The sequence below is a fragment of the Panulirus ornatus genome, chromosome 29, assembly GCF_036320965.1.
Source record: "Panulirus ornatus isolate Po-2019 chromosome 29, ASM3632096v1, whole genome shotgun sequence".
Lineage (NCBI taxonomy): Eukaryota > Metazoa > Arthropoda > Malacostraca > Decapoda > Palinuridae > Panulirus > Panulirus ornatus.
This window is the reverse complement of record NC_092252.1, coordinates 21,683,496-21,701,302: the sequence shown is the minus strand read 5'-3', so window position 1 is coordinate 21,701,302 and position 17,807 is coordinate 21,683,496. Positions and strand designations below refer to the sequence as shown.

Sequence of the window (17,807 nt, the reverse complement as noted above, 5' to 3'; positions counted from 1 at the left end):
GCACGCATTCCGCCAATCCTCAGGCACCTCACCATGAGTCATACATACATTAAATAACCTTACCAACCAGTCAACAATACAGTCACCCCCTTTGTATTACTGTATATTACTTAGTGCCGTTACTCGATTATTAGATGTCTAAGTTCATATTTTGTAAGATTATTAAATCTCGATAGGGAAGAACTATTCATTATATTTAACTTATAAGACTTTGTGGAAAGTAAGCTGCAAATCTGATTAAATGACAAAATTACTCTCACTATTACTTCTTTATATCTAGTATTGACAACATGCTAGATGTCACCTGTTTTTATATGCTGGTTATGTTAAAAGTATTTTGCTTGTATTCAATCCATAGATTTGTAGTTTATATCTGTACTATAGTAATATTATATACAATTTTTTAATGAAAAAATATTTGTAATATCTTTCTATTTGGTTAGATAATTCATTCTTATATACTACTTTGTCATGGGTAGTATAAGACAAACAGGAGATACGTAAAGAAAAGTGGCAAGATGGTGGTAGGTGTTTTCTAATATTTCCTATTTTTATCACATATTGCAGTAAATTGCTGATTAGAATCCAGAATATCAAATATTTCTGTTCAAGTTATGCTTATTTGATACATGTGAGGATGTCAAATGATGGGAAATTTATATTTTCCCTACGAATAATTACCTTGAACTAATTAGGTAAATGTGTTCATTAAAAAAGTTCCCAGCAAATTAGTAATTTATGAAGAGATTTTCTGTATCATATGTACTTAAGGGCGCTAAGGGTTAAGAATATATTTAATGGGAACCACAGAAATGATATATGGATTAGGACGAACTCGGCTTTCGAATAATTTTTTTTTACATATATTTACCGGTAACAATGGACGTATTGGATAGGGAGGAGGCATGTGAATATCAGGGAACAATGTGAAATAACATAAAAGATGAAACGAAAAATTAAGAGAACCAAGGAAAACCTTGCCACACATCCACGGAAGGATAGATTTACATGCATTTTTAGTGTTATACCGGTAGCCGAAATATACTTGATAGGTGTATGATTTCTGTATTGTAACAGCTGCTGGAAATGTAACTAGTGCCGTTGCATTCTACCGTCCCCACAAACTGTCATTCCGTGTCGTCCACAGCAGTTCATCACATTTATGTTATTTTTGCTATGAATGTTCATACGTGCGTCTTTTTCTAAAATCATACACGTTTAGGCTGCTAGGGGAGCTCGTGTGGGGATTTTCATACATTTTGCTGGTCTCTACAAATGCAACAGTTTTATCTCGACACTTTCGTTTATCTTCATGTAACTTTTCCTAACATGTATTTGTTAGAATAGGATATAAAAGAATACTCAGACAGTTTAGTAATGATTTAACTGTAGTGAAGTGAATAACTGGTGAAGTCTTATGGTGACTTACACCCCAACAGCTTGGACTGGGCCTAGGCTATTTGGGGTGGGTAGTTGGTCATTCACAGTTACTAGATGTGGGTGTTATGGTAGGATTAAAAACAATGTTCCAAATAATTCATTACTGGTTAGAATTACTTATACAAAGTGTAAGGAGTCCATTAATGAGCATTTTTACAAATCCATATGTTATTTGGATTTTAGGTAAAGAAATAAGGTGTATTTGTATTAGGAAATGGTGTAGTTTATTCTTGTAAACATATATAATACACTCATGAAATATCAATAGAATCAATAAAATCTTCACCCTAATGTCTCCTGGTAGCCAAAATTAAGAATATATATCATTATGAAATCTGTGAAATTCCCCAGAAATTTACTGCCCTAATAATATAACTCCATAAATGTCATGATCAAATCATAGACAGATCTTCAGGAGCAGTGTAGACATGTGGAATAAAGGTATTCATACTGTTTATGAAGCACCAGCAATAGGGGTGATTTGTAGTGATATGATAAGAACCAAGTGCAGTATGATATGACATGTCAACACCAGACTGTTTTAGTGATATGCTTTCTCCGCAAGTTTGTTATTTCTCCTTGATAAGTTGAGGCATATATCACATGAATCTTGGTTGTTTTATTTCTTTATATCCTTTCATTTTACAAGAGAGAAATCCCTTTTCATCCAATTTAGAAAAAATGTCCATATTTTCAACAGGGTGAAAAATCATACTGTTCTCAGCATGGAGCTCCATATCCAGGATATATGTATATATATCCAGGGCATGTGAAGCATCTGGGGTAAACCATGGAAAGTTCTGTAGGGCCTGGCTGTGGAAAGGGAGCTGTGGTTTCGGTGCATTATTTCATGACAGCTAGAGACTGAGTGTGAACAAATGTGGCCTTTGTTGTCTTTTCCTAGCATTACCTCGCAAACATTCGGGGGGAGGGGGTTGTTATTTCATGTGTGGTGGGGTGGCGATGGAAATGAATAAAGGCAGACAGTATGAATTGTGGACTCATTGGAATGTGTATATATATCTTTCTTTTTTCTTTCAAACTATTCGCCATTTCCCGCATTAGCGAGGTAGCATTAAGAACAGAGGACTGGGCCTTTGAGGGAATATCCTCACCTGGCCCCCTTCTCTGTTCCTTCTTTTGGAAAAATTGAAAAAAAATAGAGGGGAGGATTTCCAGCCCCCCGCTCCCTTCCCTTTTAGTCGCCTTCTACGACAGGCAGGGAATACATGGGAAGTATTCTTTCTCCCCTATCCCCAGGGGATATATATATATATATATATATATATATATATATATATATATATATATATATATATATATATATTCCCTGGGGATAGGGGAGAAAGAATACTTCCCACGTATTCCCTGCGTGTCGTAGAAGGCGACTAAAAGGGAGGGGAGCGGGGGGCTGGAAATCCTCCCCTCTCATTTTTTTTTTTTTTTTTTTTTCCAAAAGAAGGAACAGAGAAGAGGTCCAGGTGAGGATATTCCCTCAAAGGCCCAGTCCTCTGTTCTTAACGCTACCTCGCTATCGCGGGAAATAGCGAATAGTATGAAAAAAAAATATATATATATATATATATATATATATATATATATATATATATATATATATATATATATATATATATATGTCTGTGTGTATATATATGTATACATTGAGATGTATAGGTATGTATATTTGCAGGTCTGGACATGTATGTATATACATGTGTATGTGTGTGGGTTGGGCCTTTCTTTCATCTGTTTCCTTGCTAATGCGGGAGACAGCAACAAAGTAAAATAAATATAAATAAGATATATGTATGTATATATGTATTTTTTACATGAAGTTTTGAGATTGAATATTTCAATCTGTAGTAAGAGTGCTAAATAGCCTTAGAAGCTCCAGTGCTTGGCTTATAAACCTAGATTTTATAATTCAATCCAGTCCACATCCAGGATGCTCTGGTTTGTTGTTCAGGAGCTATTATAAAAGACCTAGTTAACCAGTTAAGTTTGGTTTGTTAGTTTAAGGCATGTTGGTTTGGTTAGGTTTGGTTAGGGCAGCAAGAAATATAGCATTACATCATCAGCAGGAAACATTTGTGACAAATATTTTCATTGTTTGGCATGGCAAAAGATTACTGATCTCTGTCAGACAATAGTCATACTGAGCATAGTGGGCATGGTGATCCTGGGTTTGGAGCTTCCCACTTGGAATAGTAAGCCTTTGAACCTGTATTCATTTTTTAGAAAGACTGGAAAGTATGGCATTTCACCATGTGGATGGAGATCATTAACCAGATTCATGAAATTACATACAGAAAGCAATAGATTGTTAATATATTTTCTGCATCATTTCATGTGCATGTCACTGACTTTTTGGGTGGATTTTGTGCTTTGGGGATACTGAGATTTTTGTTTGTCATCTGCTTGGGATCATAAGCATCATCTGTTTCTTGACATCTGGCATCTGTTAAGGTTGCATTTTTGTAAGTGTGACTTTCATATTTTGACTAGAATATCAAAGCTTAAGATAAAACTTGACTACAAAGGAGGATAGGGGAAGTTTTCATAGGTTCTGTTAAATTTTTGAGTGTACTTTTACAAATGTTAATCCCACTATTCCCCTGATGTACTACAAGCATCTTATTCACCTTGCTTGCTGCTGTTAGAATTTCCACACAAGGTTATGTGATGGCTGTAGAATCCTGCTTTTTACATATTTATCCAATGTTGTACTCATACTTTTAGCAACTGGAATTTTTGATATGTTAAAAGATGTGTTTTGTTTGTGAAACTTTCCTTTGTCACAGTAGGTCATTTAGATGCTCCAAAAGAGGTTTGATATTATCCCTTTCTTTCATCTCTCTTTTTCAAACCTCATCTACCATCATTTTTTCAAACTTATCTGCTGTTTACTGCATTGCTGAGATAGCACCAAGAATGGACAAGGAAAGCCCTCTTTCACTCACATCCATTCTCTAGCTGTCATGTGCAGTGCACCGAAATCACAGCTTCTTATCCACAGTGAAACCCCCAAACCTTTCAGTTTTCCCCTGGTCCCTTCTCATTCCCTGGTTCAGTCCATTTCTTACTCATGCCTTTTATCCTCCAGCGTGTTCAGGTCCTGATTGCTCAGTCTTATTCACCCCATCCTTCCATCTTCAGTTTGGTTTTCCACTTCATGTCCCCTCCACTTTGACATGTATATCCTCTTTGTGAATCTCTCTGCACTCATCTCCAGTTTGGTTTTCCACTTCATGTCCCCTCCACTTCTGACATGTATATCCTCTTTGTGAATCTCTCCGCACTCATTCTTTCCATATGTCCACACCATTTCAACACACCTTCTTTGGCTAGCTCTCTCGACCACATTATTCTTATTATCACACTTTGCTTTTACGTTTTTATTACTTGATAAAACCACCTACCACCACATATTGCCCTCAAACATTTCATTTTCAACACATCCATCCTTCTTTGCACATTTTACCCTTAGCCCATGCCTTGCTTCCATACAATAGTGTTTGCACCACTTTACCTATAAATATACCCATTTTAGCCATCCTAGATAATGATCTCTCTTTCTACACATTCCTTAATGCTCTGGAGACTTTTGCCCCTTACCCACCCTATGACTCAATTCTCTTTTCATGGTTCCATTCACTGGCATGTACACTCCCAGGAATCACACTCCATTCAACTGCAACTCCACCTGACCTCTTCCTCTGCTGTGTTAGACCTGATGATCTTGTTTTTTTCCACATTTACTCTCAAGTTTCTCCATTCACACAATTTCCCAAAGTCAGTCACCAACTTCTGCAGTTTCTCACTTGAATCTTCCACCAGGGCATTGTCATCAGCAAGCAACAACTGAATCACTTCCCTCTCCCTCTCTCTCTACAAACTGCATACTCACCCTCTTTTATAGGACCTTAATTTTACATCCCTCACCACACCACCCGTAACTCTTATGCCAGAATCTTTAATAAAAAATAATGAAAGTAAGTATACATATGGAAGATGCATTCGAAAAGATTTAAGGATTTTGTCTTCACAAAAAAGAAGCTGGGTTATGAGTCCTTGCCTAAGCTTAATGTCATTTCTGACCACCCTCAAACTCACCATTTTCTTCCTGTGTGATATTTCACCTACATATCACTTCATATATCATTATTCATATGTATGAAAGTATGTTTATCAACTAAAGCATTTTTAGAGGATTTTTACCACTATGCTTTATGCATTGCCTTTCATCTGCAGATGGACACTAAATGCTGTCATATTATGTGGTGATGACTCCTTGACCTATTAACCAATAATTGTTCTTTATCCAACCAAGATAATTCGGTAATGTTTATTTAAAGAAGTGAACCAGTGCTGTTAACATTTGAATATTGTAATTACAGCATTGAGAATTAGTTTATATTTCACTTTCTACCACAAGTCAATTGAGGCTTATGAAGGAATGGAACATTTATAGAAACTTAAATCTTTATCATGGACTAATGCATGAAATCAGTATTAACCATCCACATGGGATTGAACCTGGGATCACTTAAATGACTGTCAGTGAATAAAAACCATTACACCACCTTGACTAGACAAAAGCTGTCCATCTCATACCATGTTGTGATCAGTGAGATCTTCTGTTGCTTTGCTACTGACCATGAAGCTAGTGGAACAATCTGCTCAGTGCAAAGATAATGAGGTTTTGCTCTAATTCAGTTCAATGTACTCAGGTGACATTGATTACAGAAAACATGGCCTGAGCTGGACAGCAGTCAAGGTGGTGTGACGGTGTTTGTTCACTGGTCATTCATGTGATACCAGGTTTGATTCCAAGGAACACATTGGTGGGATGGTTTGCATCCCTAGAAGTGTTTTTACCCTACTTTACAGTGAATAACCCCACATTGTGTATGATCTTCAAGGCCCTCCCCACTGTCATCAGATTTTTTTTTTTGAGGGCCATGCAAGCCTCTCAGCTCATTGATGCAGTATGTTTAAATTCTTTTTGTGGTGGATTTTCAGATTCTTTGGAGCTGTTGAGATTCAAGGAGAAATTCCAAGGGTAGACCTAGTATTTGCTATCTACAGGCAGGTATATCCTGCTTCTCTTGGTAATACTTGGTTGCCAGGATATAGAAAGGCCCTACAAAACTGCCTGAATGTATTTAGACCAAAATATGGAACCATAAACTGTTGCTTCATGTACATCATGAGCAGTATACTTTCAAAAGAATCAGAATCATAGCCATACTATTTTTTGATTTGAAATGTTTGATTCTCTATCACACAAAGACATTTTTCACAGATTCATAGCCCAGGGACTGAACTGTAACTTCTCTAAATGACTGTAAACCTTTTTAAAAAAGAATTAAGTCCAAATAGTTTGTACAACCTCTTTGGTAGAAATACAGAAAGCTTTGTGCAGTGACAGCATCGTAACCAATGAGGTTAGGAGTTGATGCTGCTGTGAAAAGTAAAAAAGAAAATCAAAATTGAGGAAAGTTGTCAAGTTTCAGTACCTCAAGGGGATAATTTAGTTTTTTCTAGAGTATGTAAGTCTTACCCCACCTTCTTGTAGTGACCTCGTTAAGATACTTGGTAGGAAGGAACTTAAGGTGGTGGTGTTGACGAACTCAATCAGGGCAATCCTTTTAAATTTAGAAAAACACCTGAGGTGTGCTGTAACTTTATAGTGTTTGGACAATTTTGCAGACTCGTTACCTCTGGAAACACTGTGCTGTAGTTGCTCTCTGCCAGTGATCTGTCAAGGAAGAGGCACAAATGGCTGATAAGCGGAACTGTAGTCAACCAGTTATACCGAGAATTAAAAGAGATGAGTGTTGAGGTGATGGGGTGACTGATGAGAAAAAAAGGAGGGAGCTTGTGGAGAAGTTTAGAAATTGTAGCTTGGATGTACCAGGGATTGAGGAAACACATTTCCTTGGGCTGAGTGTGTAGAGTGAAAATGGAAATGATGATTGCACGTTATGGGAAAGTGTGGAAGGAGGTGTGGTATGGACAGGAATGAGTGAAAATTATTGGGGAAGATGGAAAGAAGGCTGCACAATTTTGCTATCACCGAGAGTATGGAAGGGTGTTACAGAGCATGGATGGAATTGATACAGAATAGTGTGGGTAAAAGGAAGTATTGGGATCGTGAAGTATGCATGGATGTGTGTATATTTACATGTGAATGTGAAGACTTTTCAATGTATGGATGAAATGAAGCTTTTCTGGAGAAATTTTAATGACTATAAATGGTCTTGGAAATGAGAAACATGGTTGTATTGGGTGATGTGAATGTGAAAGTGGGATGTGATGAAATTGGTGAGATAATTGGTAAATGGGAAGTGCCTGGAGTAAATGAGGATGGAAGTTATCTTGTGGATATTTGTGAGGAGAGGGGTTTATTAGCTGCAAACACTTTTTTACAGCACAAGATGATCCACAGATATTCATGGATGAGGATTGATGTAAGAGAAGGAGGTGGATGTAAGAGTGGAAATGTTAATGTGAGAAGTGAGGAGGGGGAGTTGTTGAATGAAAAGGAGGAAGTGAAAGGAAGATGGAAAAAGTATTTTGAAGAGCTGATGAATTTGGGGTAAGGGGAGGCAGCAGTTGTTACATTCATGGGTATGGAGGATGGAAGGAAAAGGATACAAATGCAAGGGCCTGTAGCAAAAAGGGAGGTAAGAAGGGCAGCAATGAGGTTGGAGGTAGGAAGGTCACCTGGAGTTGATGTGAGTATGGCTGAAATGCTGAAGTATGGAGGAGAAAGTGATAGTGGATGCATCTGATGTGTAATTTAGCACAGAAACAGAAGGTACTCTCTCACCCCAACCTCATTTGCCCTCTTTTTCACCTCTTGCACCTTTCTCTTGACCTCCTGCCTCTTTCTTTTATACATCTCCCACTCATTTCCATTATTTCCCTGCAAAAAGCATCCAAATGCCTCTCTCTTCTCTTTCACTAATAATCTTACTTCTTCATCCCACCACTCACTACCATTTCTAATCTGCCCACCCCCCCACGCTTCTCATGCCACAAGCATCTTTTGCGCAAGCCATCACTGCTTCCCTAAATACATCCCATTCCTCCCCCACTCCCCTTACCTCCTTTGTTCCCACCTTTTTTCCATTCTGTACTCAGTCCCTCCTGGTACTTCCTCACACAAGTCTCCTTCCCAAGCTCACTTACTCTCACCGCTCTCTTCACCCCAACATTCTCTCTTCTTTTCTGGAAACTTCTACAAATCTTCACCTTCGCCTCCAGTTGAGTCATCCCTCCAGTTGCACCTTTCAGCACATTAACATCCAAAAGTCTCCCTTTCACGCGCCTATCAATTAACACGTAATCCAATAAAGCTCTCTGGCCATCTCTCCTACTTACATACGTATACTTATGTATATCTCTTTTTAAACCAGGTATTCCCAATCACAACACTGAACACCCCATGTATACCAATTATTCCCTCAACTGCCACATTACTCACCTTTGCATTCAAATCACCCATCACTATAACCCGGTTTCGTGCATCAAAACTACTAACACATTCATTCTACTGCTCCCAAAACACTTGCCTCTCATGATCTTTCTTCTCATGCCCAACTGCATATGCACCAATAATCACCCATCTCTCTCCATCATCTTTCAGTTTTACCCATATCAATCTAGAGTTCACTTTCTTACACTCTATCACATACTCCCACCACTCCTGTTTCAGGAGTAGTGCTACTCCTTCCTCTCTCCTGTCCTCTCACTAACCCCTGACTTTACTCCTAAGACATTCCCAAACCACTCTTCCCCTTTACCCTTGAGCTTCATTTCACTCAGAGCCAAAACATCCAGGTTCCTTTCCTCAAACATACTACCTATCTCTCCTTTTTTCTCATCTTGGTTACGTCCACACACATTTAGACACCCCAATCTGAGCCTTCGAGGAGGATGAGCTCTCCCCACGTGACTCCTGTTTTCTTTTTTTTATATTTTATTTTGCTTTGTCGCTGTCTCCCGCGTTAGCGAGGTAGCGCAAGGAAACAGACGAAAGAATGGCCCAACCCGCCCACATACACATGTATATACATACACGTCCACACACACAAATATACATACCTATACATCTCAATGTACACATATATATACACACACAGACATATACATATATACACATGTACATAATTCATACTGTCTGCCTTTATTTGTTACCATCGCCACCCCGCCACACATGGAATAACAACCCCCTCCCCCCCTCATGTGTGCGAGGTAGCGCTAGGAAAAGACACCAGAGGCCCCATTCGTTCACACTCAGTCTCTAGCTGTCATGTAATAATGCACTGAAACCACAGCTCCCTTTCCACATCCAGGCCCCACACATCTTTCCATGGTTTACCCTAGACGCTTCACATGCCCTGGTTCAATCCATAGACAGAACATCGACCCCGGTATACCACATCGTTCCAATTAACTCTATTCCTTGCACGCCTTTCACCCTCCTGCATGTTCAGGCCCCGATCACTCAAAATCTTTTTCACTCCATCTTTCCACCTCCAATTTGGTCTCCCACTTCTCCTCGTTCCCTCCACCTCTGACACATATATCCTCTTTGTTCAATCTTTCCTCACTCATTCTCTCCATGTGACCAAACCATTTCAAAACACCCTCTTCTGCTCTCTCAACCACACTCTTTTTATTTCCACACATCTCTCTTACCCTTACATTACTTACTCGATCAAACCACCTCACACCACATATTGTCCTCAAACATCTCATTTCCAGCATATCCATCCTCCTCTGCACAACTCTATCCATAGCCCACGCCTCGCAACCATACAACATTGTTGGAACCACTATTCCTTCAGACATACCCATTTTTGCTTTCCGAGATAATATTCTCGACTTCCAAACATTCTTCAATGCTCCCAGAATTTTCGCCCCCTCCCCCACCCTATGATTCACTTCCGCTTCCATGGTTCCATCTGCTGCCAGATCCACTCCCAGATATCTAAAACACTTTACTTCCTCCAGTTTTTCTCCATTTAAACTTACCTCCCAATTGACTTGACCCTCAACCCTACTGTACCTAATAACCTTGCTCATATTCACATTTACTCTTAACTTTCTTCTTTCACACACTTTACCAAACTCAGTCACCAGCTTCTGCAGTTTCTTACATGAATCAGCCACCAGCGCTCTATCATCAGCGAACGACAACTGACTCTCTTCCCAAGCTCTCTCATCCACAACAAACTGCAGACTTGCCCCTCTTTCCAAAACTCTTGCATTCACCTCCCTAACAACCCCATCCATAAACAAATTAAAGAACCATGGAGACATCACACACCCCTGCCTCAAACCTACATTCACTGAGAACCAATCACTTTCCTCTCTTCCTACACGTACACATACCTTACATCCTCAATAAAAACTTTTCACTGCTTCTAACAACTTGCCTCCCACACCATATATTCTTAAAACCTTCCACAGAGCATCTCTATCAACTCTATCATATGCCTTCTCCAGATCCATAAATGCTACATACAAATCCATTTGTTTTTCTAAGTATTTCTCACATACATTCTTCAAAGGAAACACCTGATCCACACATCCTCTACCACTTCTGAAACCACACTGCTCTTCCCCAATGTGATGCTCTGTACATGCCTTCACCCTCTCAGTCAATACCCTCCCATATAATTTACCAGGAATACTCAACAAACTTATACCTCTGTAATTTGAGCACTCACTCTTATCCCCTTTGCCTTTGTACAATGGCACTATGCAAGCATTCCGCCAATCCTCAGGCACCTCACCATGAATCATACATACATTGAATAACCTTACCAACCAGTCATCAATAGTCACCCCCTTTTTTAATAAATTCCACTGCAATACCATCCAAACCTGCTGCTTTGCCGGCTTTCATCTTCCGTAAAGCTTTTACTACCTCTTCTCTGTTTACCAAATCATTTTCCCTAACCCTCTCACTTTGCACACCACCTCAACCAAAACACCCTATATCTGCCACTTTATCATCAAACACATTCAACAAACCTTCAAAATACTCACTCCGTCTCCTCACATCACCACTACTTGTTTTCACCTCCCCATTAGCCCCCTTCACTGAAGTACCCATTTGCTCCCTTGTCTTACGCACTTTATTTACCTCCTTCCAAAACATCTTTTTATTCTCCCTGAAATTTAATGATACTCTCTCACCCCAACTCTCATTTGCCCTCTTTTTCTCCTCTTGCACCTTTCTCTTGACCTCCTGCTTCTTTCTTTTATACCTCTTCCACTCGTTTGCATTTTTTCCCTGCAAAAATTGTCCAAATGCCTCTATCTTCTCTTTCACTAACAATCTTACTTCTTCATCCCACCACTCATTATCTTTTCTAATCAACCCACCTCCCACGCTTCTCATGCCACAAGCATCGTTTGTGCAAGCCATCACTGTTTCCCTAAATACATCCCATTCCTCTCCCACTCCCCTTACCTCCTTTGTTCTCACCTTTTTCCATTCTGTACTCAGTCTCTCCTGGTACTTCCTCACACAAGTCTCCTTCCTAAGCTCACTTACTCTCACCACTCTCTTCACCCAAACATTCTCTCTTCTTTTCTGAAAACCCCCACAAATCTTCACCTTCGCCTCCACAAGATAATGATCAGACATCCCTCCAGTTGCACCTCTCAGCACATTAACATCCAAAAGTCTCTCTTACGTGCGTCTATCAATTAACACGTAATCCAATAACGCTCTCTGGCCATCTCTTCTACTTACATACGTATACTTATGTATATCTCGCTTTTTAAACCAGGTATTCCCAATCGCCAGTCCTTTTTCAGCACATAAATCTACAAGCTCTTCACCATTTCCATTTACAACACTGAACACTCCATGTATACCAATTATTCCCTCAACTGCCACATTACTCACCTTTGCATTCAAATCACCCATCACTATAACCCGGTCTTTTGCATCAAAACCACTAACACACTCATTCGGCTGCTCCCAAAACACTTGCCTCTCATGATCTTTCTTCTCATGCCCAGGTGCATATGCACCAATAATCACCCATCTCTCTCCATCAACTTTCAGTTTTACCCATATCAATCTAGAATTTACTTTCTTACACTCTATCACATACTCCCACAACTCCTAATTCAGGAGTAGTGCTACTCCTTCCCTTGCTCTTGTCCTCTCACTAACCCCTGACTTTACTATCCACTCTTCCCCTTTACTCTTGAGCTTCGTTTCACTCAGAGCCAAAACATCCAGGTTCCTTTCCTCAAACATACTACCTATCTCTCTTTTTTTCTCATCTTGGTTACATCCACACACATTTAGACACCCCAATCTGAGCCTTCGAGGAGGATGAGCACTCCTCGCATGATTCCTTCTTCTGTTTCCCCTTTTAGAAAGCTAAAATACAAGGAGGGGAGGGTTTCTAGACCCCCCGCTCCCGTCCCCTTTAGTTGCCTTCTACGACACGTGAGGAATGCGTGAGAAGTATTCTTTCTCCCTTATCCCCAGGGATATCATTAAATTTTAGGGAGAATAAAAAGATGTTTTGGAAGGAGGTAAATAAAATGCATAAGACAAGGGAACAAATGGGAACTTCAGTGAAGGGGGCTAATGGGGAGGTGATAACAAGTAGTGGTGATGTGAGAAGGAGATGGAGTGAGTATTTTGAAGGTTTGTTGAATGTGTTTGATGATAGAGTAGCAGGTATAGGGTGTTTTCGTCAAGGTGGTGTGCAAAGTGAGAGGGTTAGGGAAAATGATTTGGTAAACAGAGAAGAGGTAGTAAAAGCTTTGCGGAAGATGAAAGCCGGCAAGGCAGCGGGTTTGGATAGTATTGCAGTGGAATTTATTAAAAAAGGGGGTGACTGTATTGTTGACTGGTTGGTAAGGTTATTTAATGTATGTATGATTCATGGTGAGGTGCCAAAGGGTTGGCAGAATGCTTGCATAGTGCCATTGTACAAAGGCAAAGGGGACAAAGGTGAGTGCACAAATTACAGAGGTATAAGTTTGTTGAGTATTCCTGGTAAATTATATGGGAGGGTATTGATTGAGAGGGTGAAGGCATGTACAGAGCATCAGATTGGGGAAGAGCAGTGTGATTTCAGAAGTGTTAGTGGATGTGTGGATCAAGTGTCTGCTTTGAAGAATGTATGTGAGAAATACTTGGAAAAACAAATGGATTTGTATATAGCATTTATGGATCTGGAGAAGGCATATGATAGAGTTGATAGAGATGCTTTGTGGAAGGTATTACGAACATATGGTGTGGGAGGCAAGTTGTTAGAACCAGTGAAAAGTTTTTATTGAGGATGTAAGGCATGTGTATGTGTAGAGAGAGAGGAAAGTGATTGGTTCTCAGTGAATATAGGTTTGTGGCAGGGGTGTGTGATGTCTCCATGGTTGTTTAATTTGTTTATGGATGGGGTTGTTAGGGAGGTGAATGCAAGAGTTTTGGAAAGAGGGGCAAGTATGCAGTCTGTTGTGGATGAAAGAGCTTGGGAAGTGAGTCAGTTGTCGTTCGCTGATGATACAGCGCTTGTGGCTGATTCATGTGAGAAACTGCAGAAGCTGGTGACTAAGTTTGGTAAAGTGTGTGAAAGAAGAAAGTTGATAGTAAATGTGAATAAGAGCAAGGTTATTAGGTACAGTTGGGTTGAGGGTCAAGTCAATTGGGAGGTAAGTTTGAATGGAGAAAAACTGGAGGAAGTGAAGTGTTTTAGATATCTGGGAATGGATTTGGCAGCGGATGGAACCATGGAAGCGGAAGTGAATCATAGGGTGGGGGAGGGGGCAAAAGTTCTGGGAGCCTTGAAGAATGTGAGGAAGTCGAGAACATTATCTCGGAAAGCAAAAATGGCTATGTTTGAAAGAATAGTGATTCCAACAATGTTATATGGTTGTGAGGTGTGGGCTATGGATAGAGTTGTGCGCATAAGGGTGGATGTGCTGGAAATGAGATGTTTGAGGACAATATGTGGTGTGAGGTGGTTTGATCGAGTAAGTAATGTAAGGGTAAGAGAGATGTCTGGTAATAAAAAGAGTGTGGTTGAGAGAGCTGAAGAGGGTGTTTTGAAATGGAGAGAATGAGTGAGGAAATATTGACAAAGAGGATATATGTGTCAGAGGTGGGGGGAATGAGGAGAAGTGGGAGACCAAATTGGAGGTGGAAAGATGGAGTGAAAAAGATTTTGAGTGATCGGGGCCTAAACATGCAGGAGGGTGAAAGGCATGCAAGGAATAAAGTGAAATGGAACGATGTGGTATACTGGGGTCAACGTGCTGTCGATGGATTGAACCAGGGCATGTGAAGCGTCTGGGGTAAACCATGGAAAGTTCTGTGGGGCCTGGATGTGGAAAGGGAGCTGTGATTTCGGTGCATTATTTTATGACTGCTAGAGACTGAGTGTGAACGAATGGGGCCCTTGTCTTCCTAGCGCTACTTCGCACACATGAGGGAGTAGGGGGTTGTTATTTCATGTGTGGCGAGGTGGCGATGGGAATGAATAAAGGCAGACAGTATGAATTATGTACATGTGTATATATGTATATGTCTGTGTGTGTATATATATGTATACGTTGAGATGTATAGGTATGTATATTTGTGTGTGTGGACGTGTATGTATATACATGTGTATGTGGGTGTGTTGGGCCATTCTTTCGTCTGTTTCCTTGCGCTTCCTCGCTAACGCGGGAGACAGCGACAAAGCAAAATAAAGATGAATAAATAAAAAAATAGAATGTTGTGCCTGAGGTTTGTGTGGAAGCTATCATTGTTCCTTTATTCAAAGGAAAAGGTGCTAAGGATGTATTTAGCAATTATAGGGGAATAAATCAGTTTAGTATACCAAGAAAAGTGAATGCAAGAATGTTGATTGAAAGAGTGATGGAAGTGACTAATTGAAGAATAAGGGGGTTTTAGGAAAGGTAGGGGATGTGTGGATTATAATGTTGTGGTGAAGATGACTGTGGAAAAGTATTTAGCCAAAGGTAAGAAGCTGTATGCTGCTCTTAGAGATCTGGAAAAAATTGTATGACAGAGTTAGTGGAATGTTTTATGGGATGTGTTAAGAATATGTGGGGTACAGAACAACTGTTGGTTGGTCTGAAACCTTCTACAGAGGAGCAAATGCATGTGTAAGAGTGAATGGAGAGTTGAGAAAAAGTTTTGGCAGAAATGTATGGGTGAGGCATAGATGAGTGATGTCACCATGGCTTTTTGATATATGTACGGATAGAGTGACAGAGAGTTGAAACCAAAGCTAGGGGAAAGGGATGCAGAGATGGAGTGTGATGGTGAGATATTTTGGCTAGTGGCAGGCCTGTTTGTGGATGATACTGTGTTGTTTGCTGAGAGTGAAGAGGAGTTGCAGAAGGTTGTGTGTTTTATGATGTGGATAGAGTGATAAGAGAGATGAAACCAAAGCTAAGGAAAAGGGATGCAGAGATGGAGTGTGATGGTGAGATATTGTGGCTAGTGGCAAGCCTGTTTGTGGATGATACTGTGTTGTTTGCTGAGAGTGAAGAGGAGTTGCAGAAGGTTGTGTGTTTTATGATTGTAATTGTAGGCAATTGAAGGTAACTGCAAGTAAAAGTGAAGTAATGTTTGAAAGTAAAGAGTGAAAGTAAAGATTTTGTAAAACCATATACAGTGAAAGAAGAAAGTGTGCTAAATCGTGCTTTATATATGGGGAAAGAAAAACTCAAAGAGGGGAGAGAATTTAAGTATTTAGGAGTTGTTTTGGGTAAGTTTGGTGACATGGAATGAGAGATGAGGGAGAAAGCAGTACAGTGTAGAAAATTCATTTTGTCCCTTAATAGAATAATGAAGGGTAAAGGTTTAGGTATGGAAGTGAAGAGAGGATCAAAGGACAGTAGAGTCCTCCCAAACCTGACCCATGCAGCTGAAACATGGACACGGGATGAATTACAGAGGTCAAGGATCCAGGCTGTCGAAATGAGCTGTTGGAAAATAGCATGTGGTGTGACTAGATGGAATCAAGAAAGAAATGAAGAGGGGTGTATGAGAGATGTGGTATGGCAGGGAATGCAAAGGCAATGAATTGTGGAGTGGTAGAGTGAGTGAAACGTAATAATTTAAGGTGGTTTGGGCATGTGGAAAGAATGAAAGAATGAGAGTTTGCAAGGAGAGTGTATGATAGAACAGTTAAGGAGGTTGGTGTGAGAGGAAGACCACCTGTGACATGGGCAAATAAGGTGGAAGAATACTGGAGGGAGAGAAATGGTGGAAGTATGCATGGAATGGTGTATGTGAGGGAGGCATGTTAGGACAGGGATAAGTGGAGACTTTTGCTGTGGCCACCCCTTGATGGGAGTGCCCGGAGGGAATGGGTGTTAGACATGTAGGCAGGGAGATTGACAGAAAGGGTGTCACAGGGTTTGGTATTAAGCCCTCCACTCATTAATGTACTTGTAGTAGATATATCCCAAATAGAAGATACTAAATCATTTATCTTTGTGTACAACATATCATTTGGTAGCATAGTATCAAACAGAAAAAGCTTGAACAAAACTACAAGCAGTCAAATTAATTCATACTATAGACTTAGAAAGGGTCATAAAATTCACAAGCAACGCTTCACAATAATGTATTTTATGAGAAAGAATAAATGTGATATCTCAAGTTTTTATCGAGGATGTAAGGCATGTGTACGTGTAGGAAGAGAGGAAAGTGATTGGTTCTCAGTGAATGTAGGTTTGCGGCAGGGGTGTGTGATGTCTCCATGGTTGTTTAATTTGTTTATGGATGGGGTCGTAAGGGAGGTAAATGCAAGAGTCCTGGAAAGAGGGGCAAGTATGAAGTCTGTTGGGGATGAGAGAGCTTGGGAAGTGAGTCAATTGTTGTTCGCTGATGATACAGCGCTGGTGGCTGATTCATGTGAGAAACTGCAGAAGCTGGTGACTGAGTTTGGTAAAGTGTGTGGAAGAAGAAAGTTGAGAGTAAATGTGAATAAGAGCAAGGTTATTAGGTACAGTAGGGGTGAGGGTCAAGTCAATTGGGAGGTGAGTTTGAATGGAGAAAAACTGGAGGAAGTGAAGTGTTTTAGATATCTGGGAGTGGATCTGTCAGCGGATGGAACCATGGAAGCGGAAGTGGATCATAGGGTGGGGGAGGGGGTGAAAATTTTGGGAGCCTTGAAAAATGTGTGGAAGTCGAGAACATTATCTCGGAAAGCAAAAATGGGTATGTTTGAGGGAATAGTGGTTCCAACAATGCTGTATGGTTGCGAGGCGTGGGCTATGGATAGAGATGTGCGCAGGAGGATGGATGTGCTGGAAATGAGATGTTTGAGGACAATGTGTGGTGTGAGGTGGTTTGATCGAGT

General features: G+C 40.2%; 1 protein-coding gene across 1 annotated transcript in view; it reads left to right on the top strand.

The window, feature by feature from the left end:
• Positions 1-408: 408 nt before the first annotated feature.
• LOC139758185 (transmembrane protein 208) overlaps positions 409-17,807 on the top strand; it is a 144,127-nt gene continuing 126,728 nt past the window's right edge. The window contains exon 1 of the mRNA XM_071679398.1: positions 409-524. Within this exon, the coding sequence (XP_071535499.1) occupies positions 519-524 (6 nt within the window). The 5' untranslated portion in view covers positions 409-518. The remainder of the gene's footprint in view (positions 525-17,807) is intronic.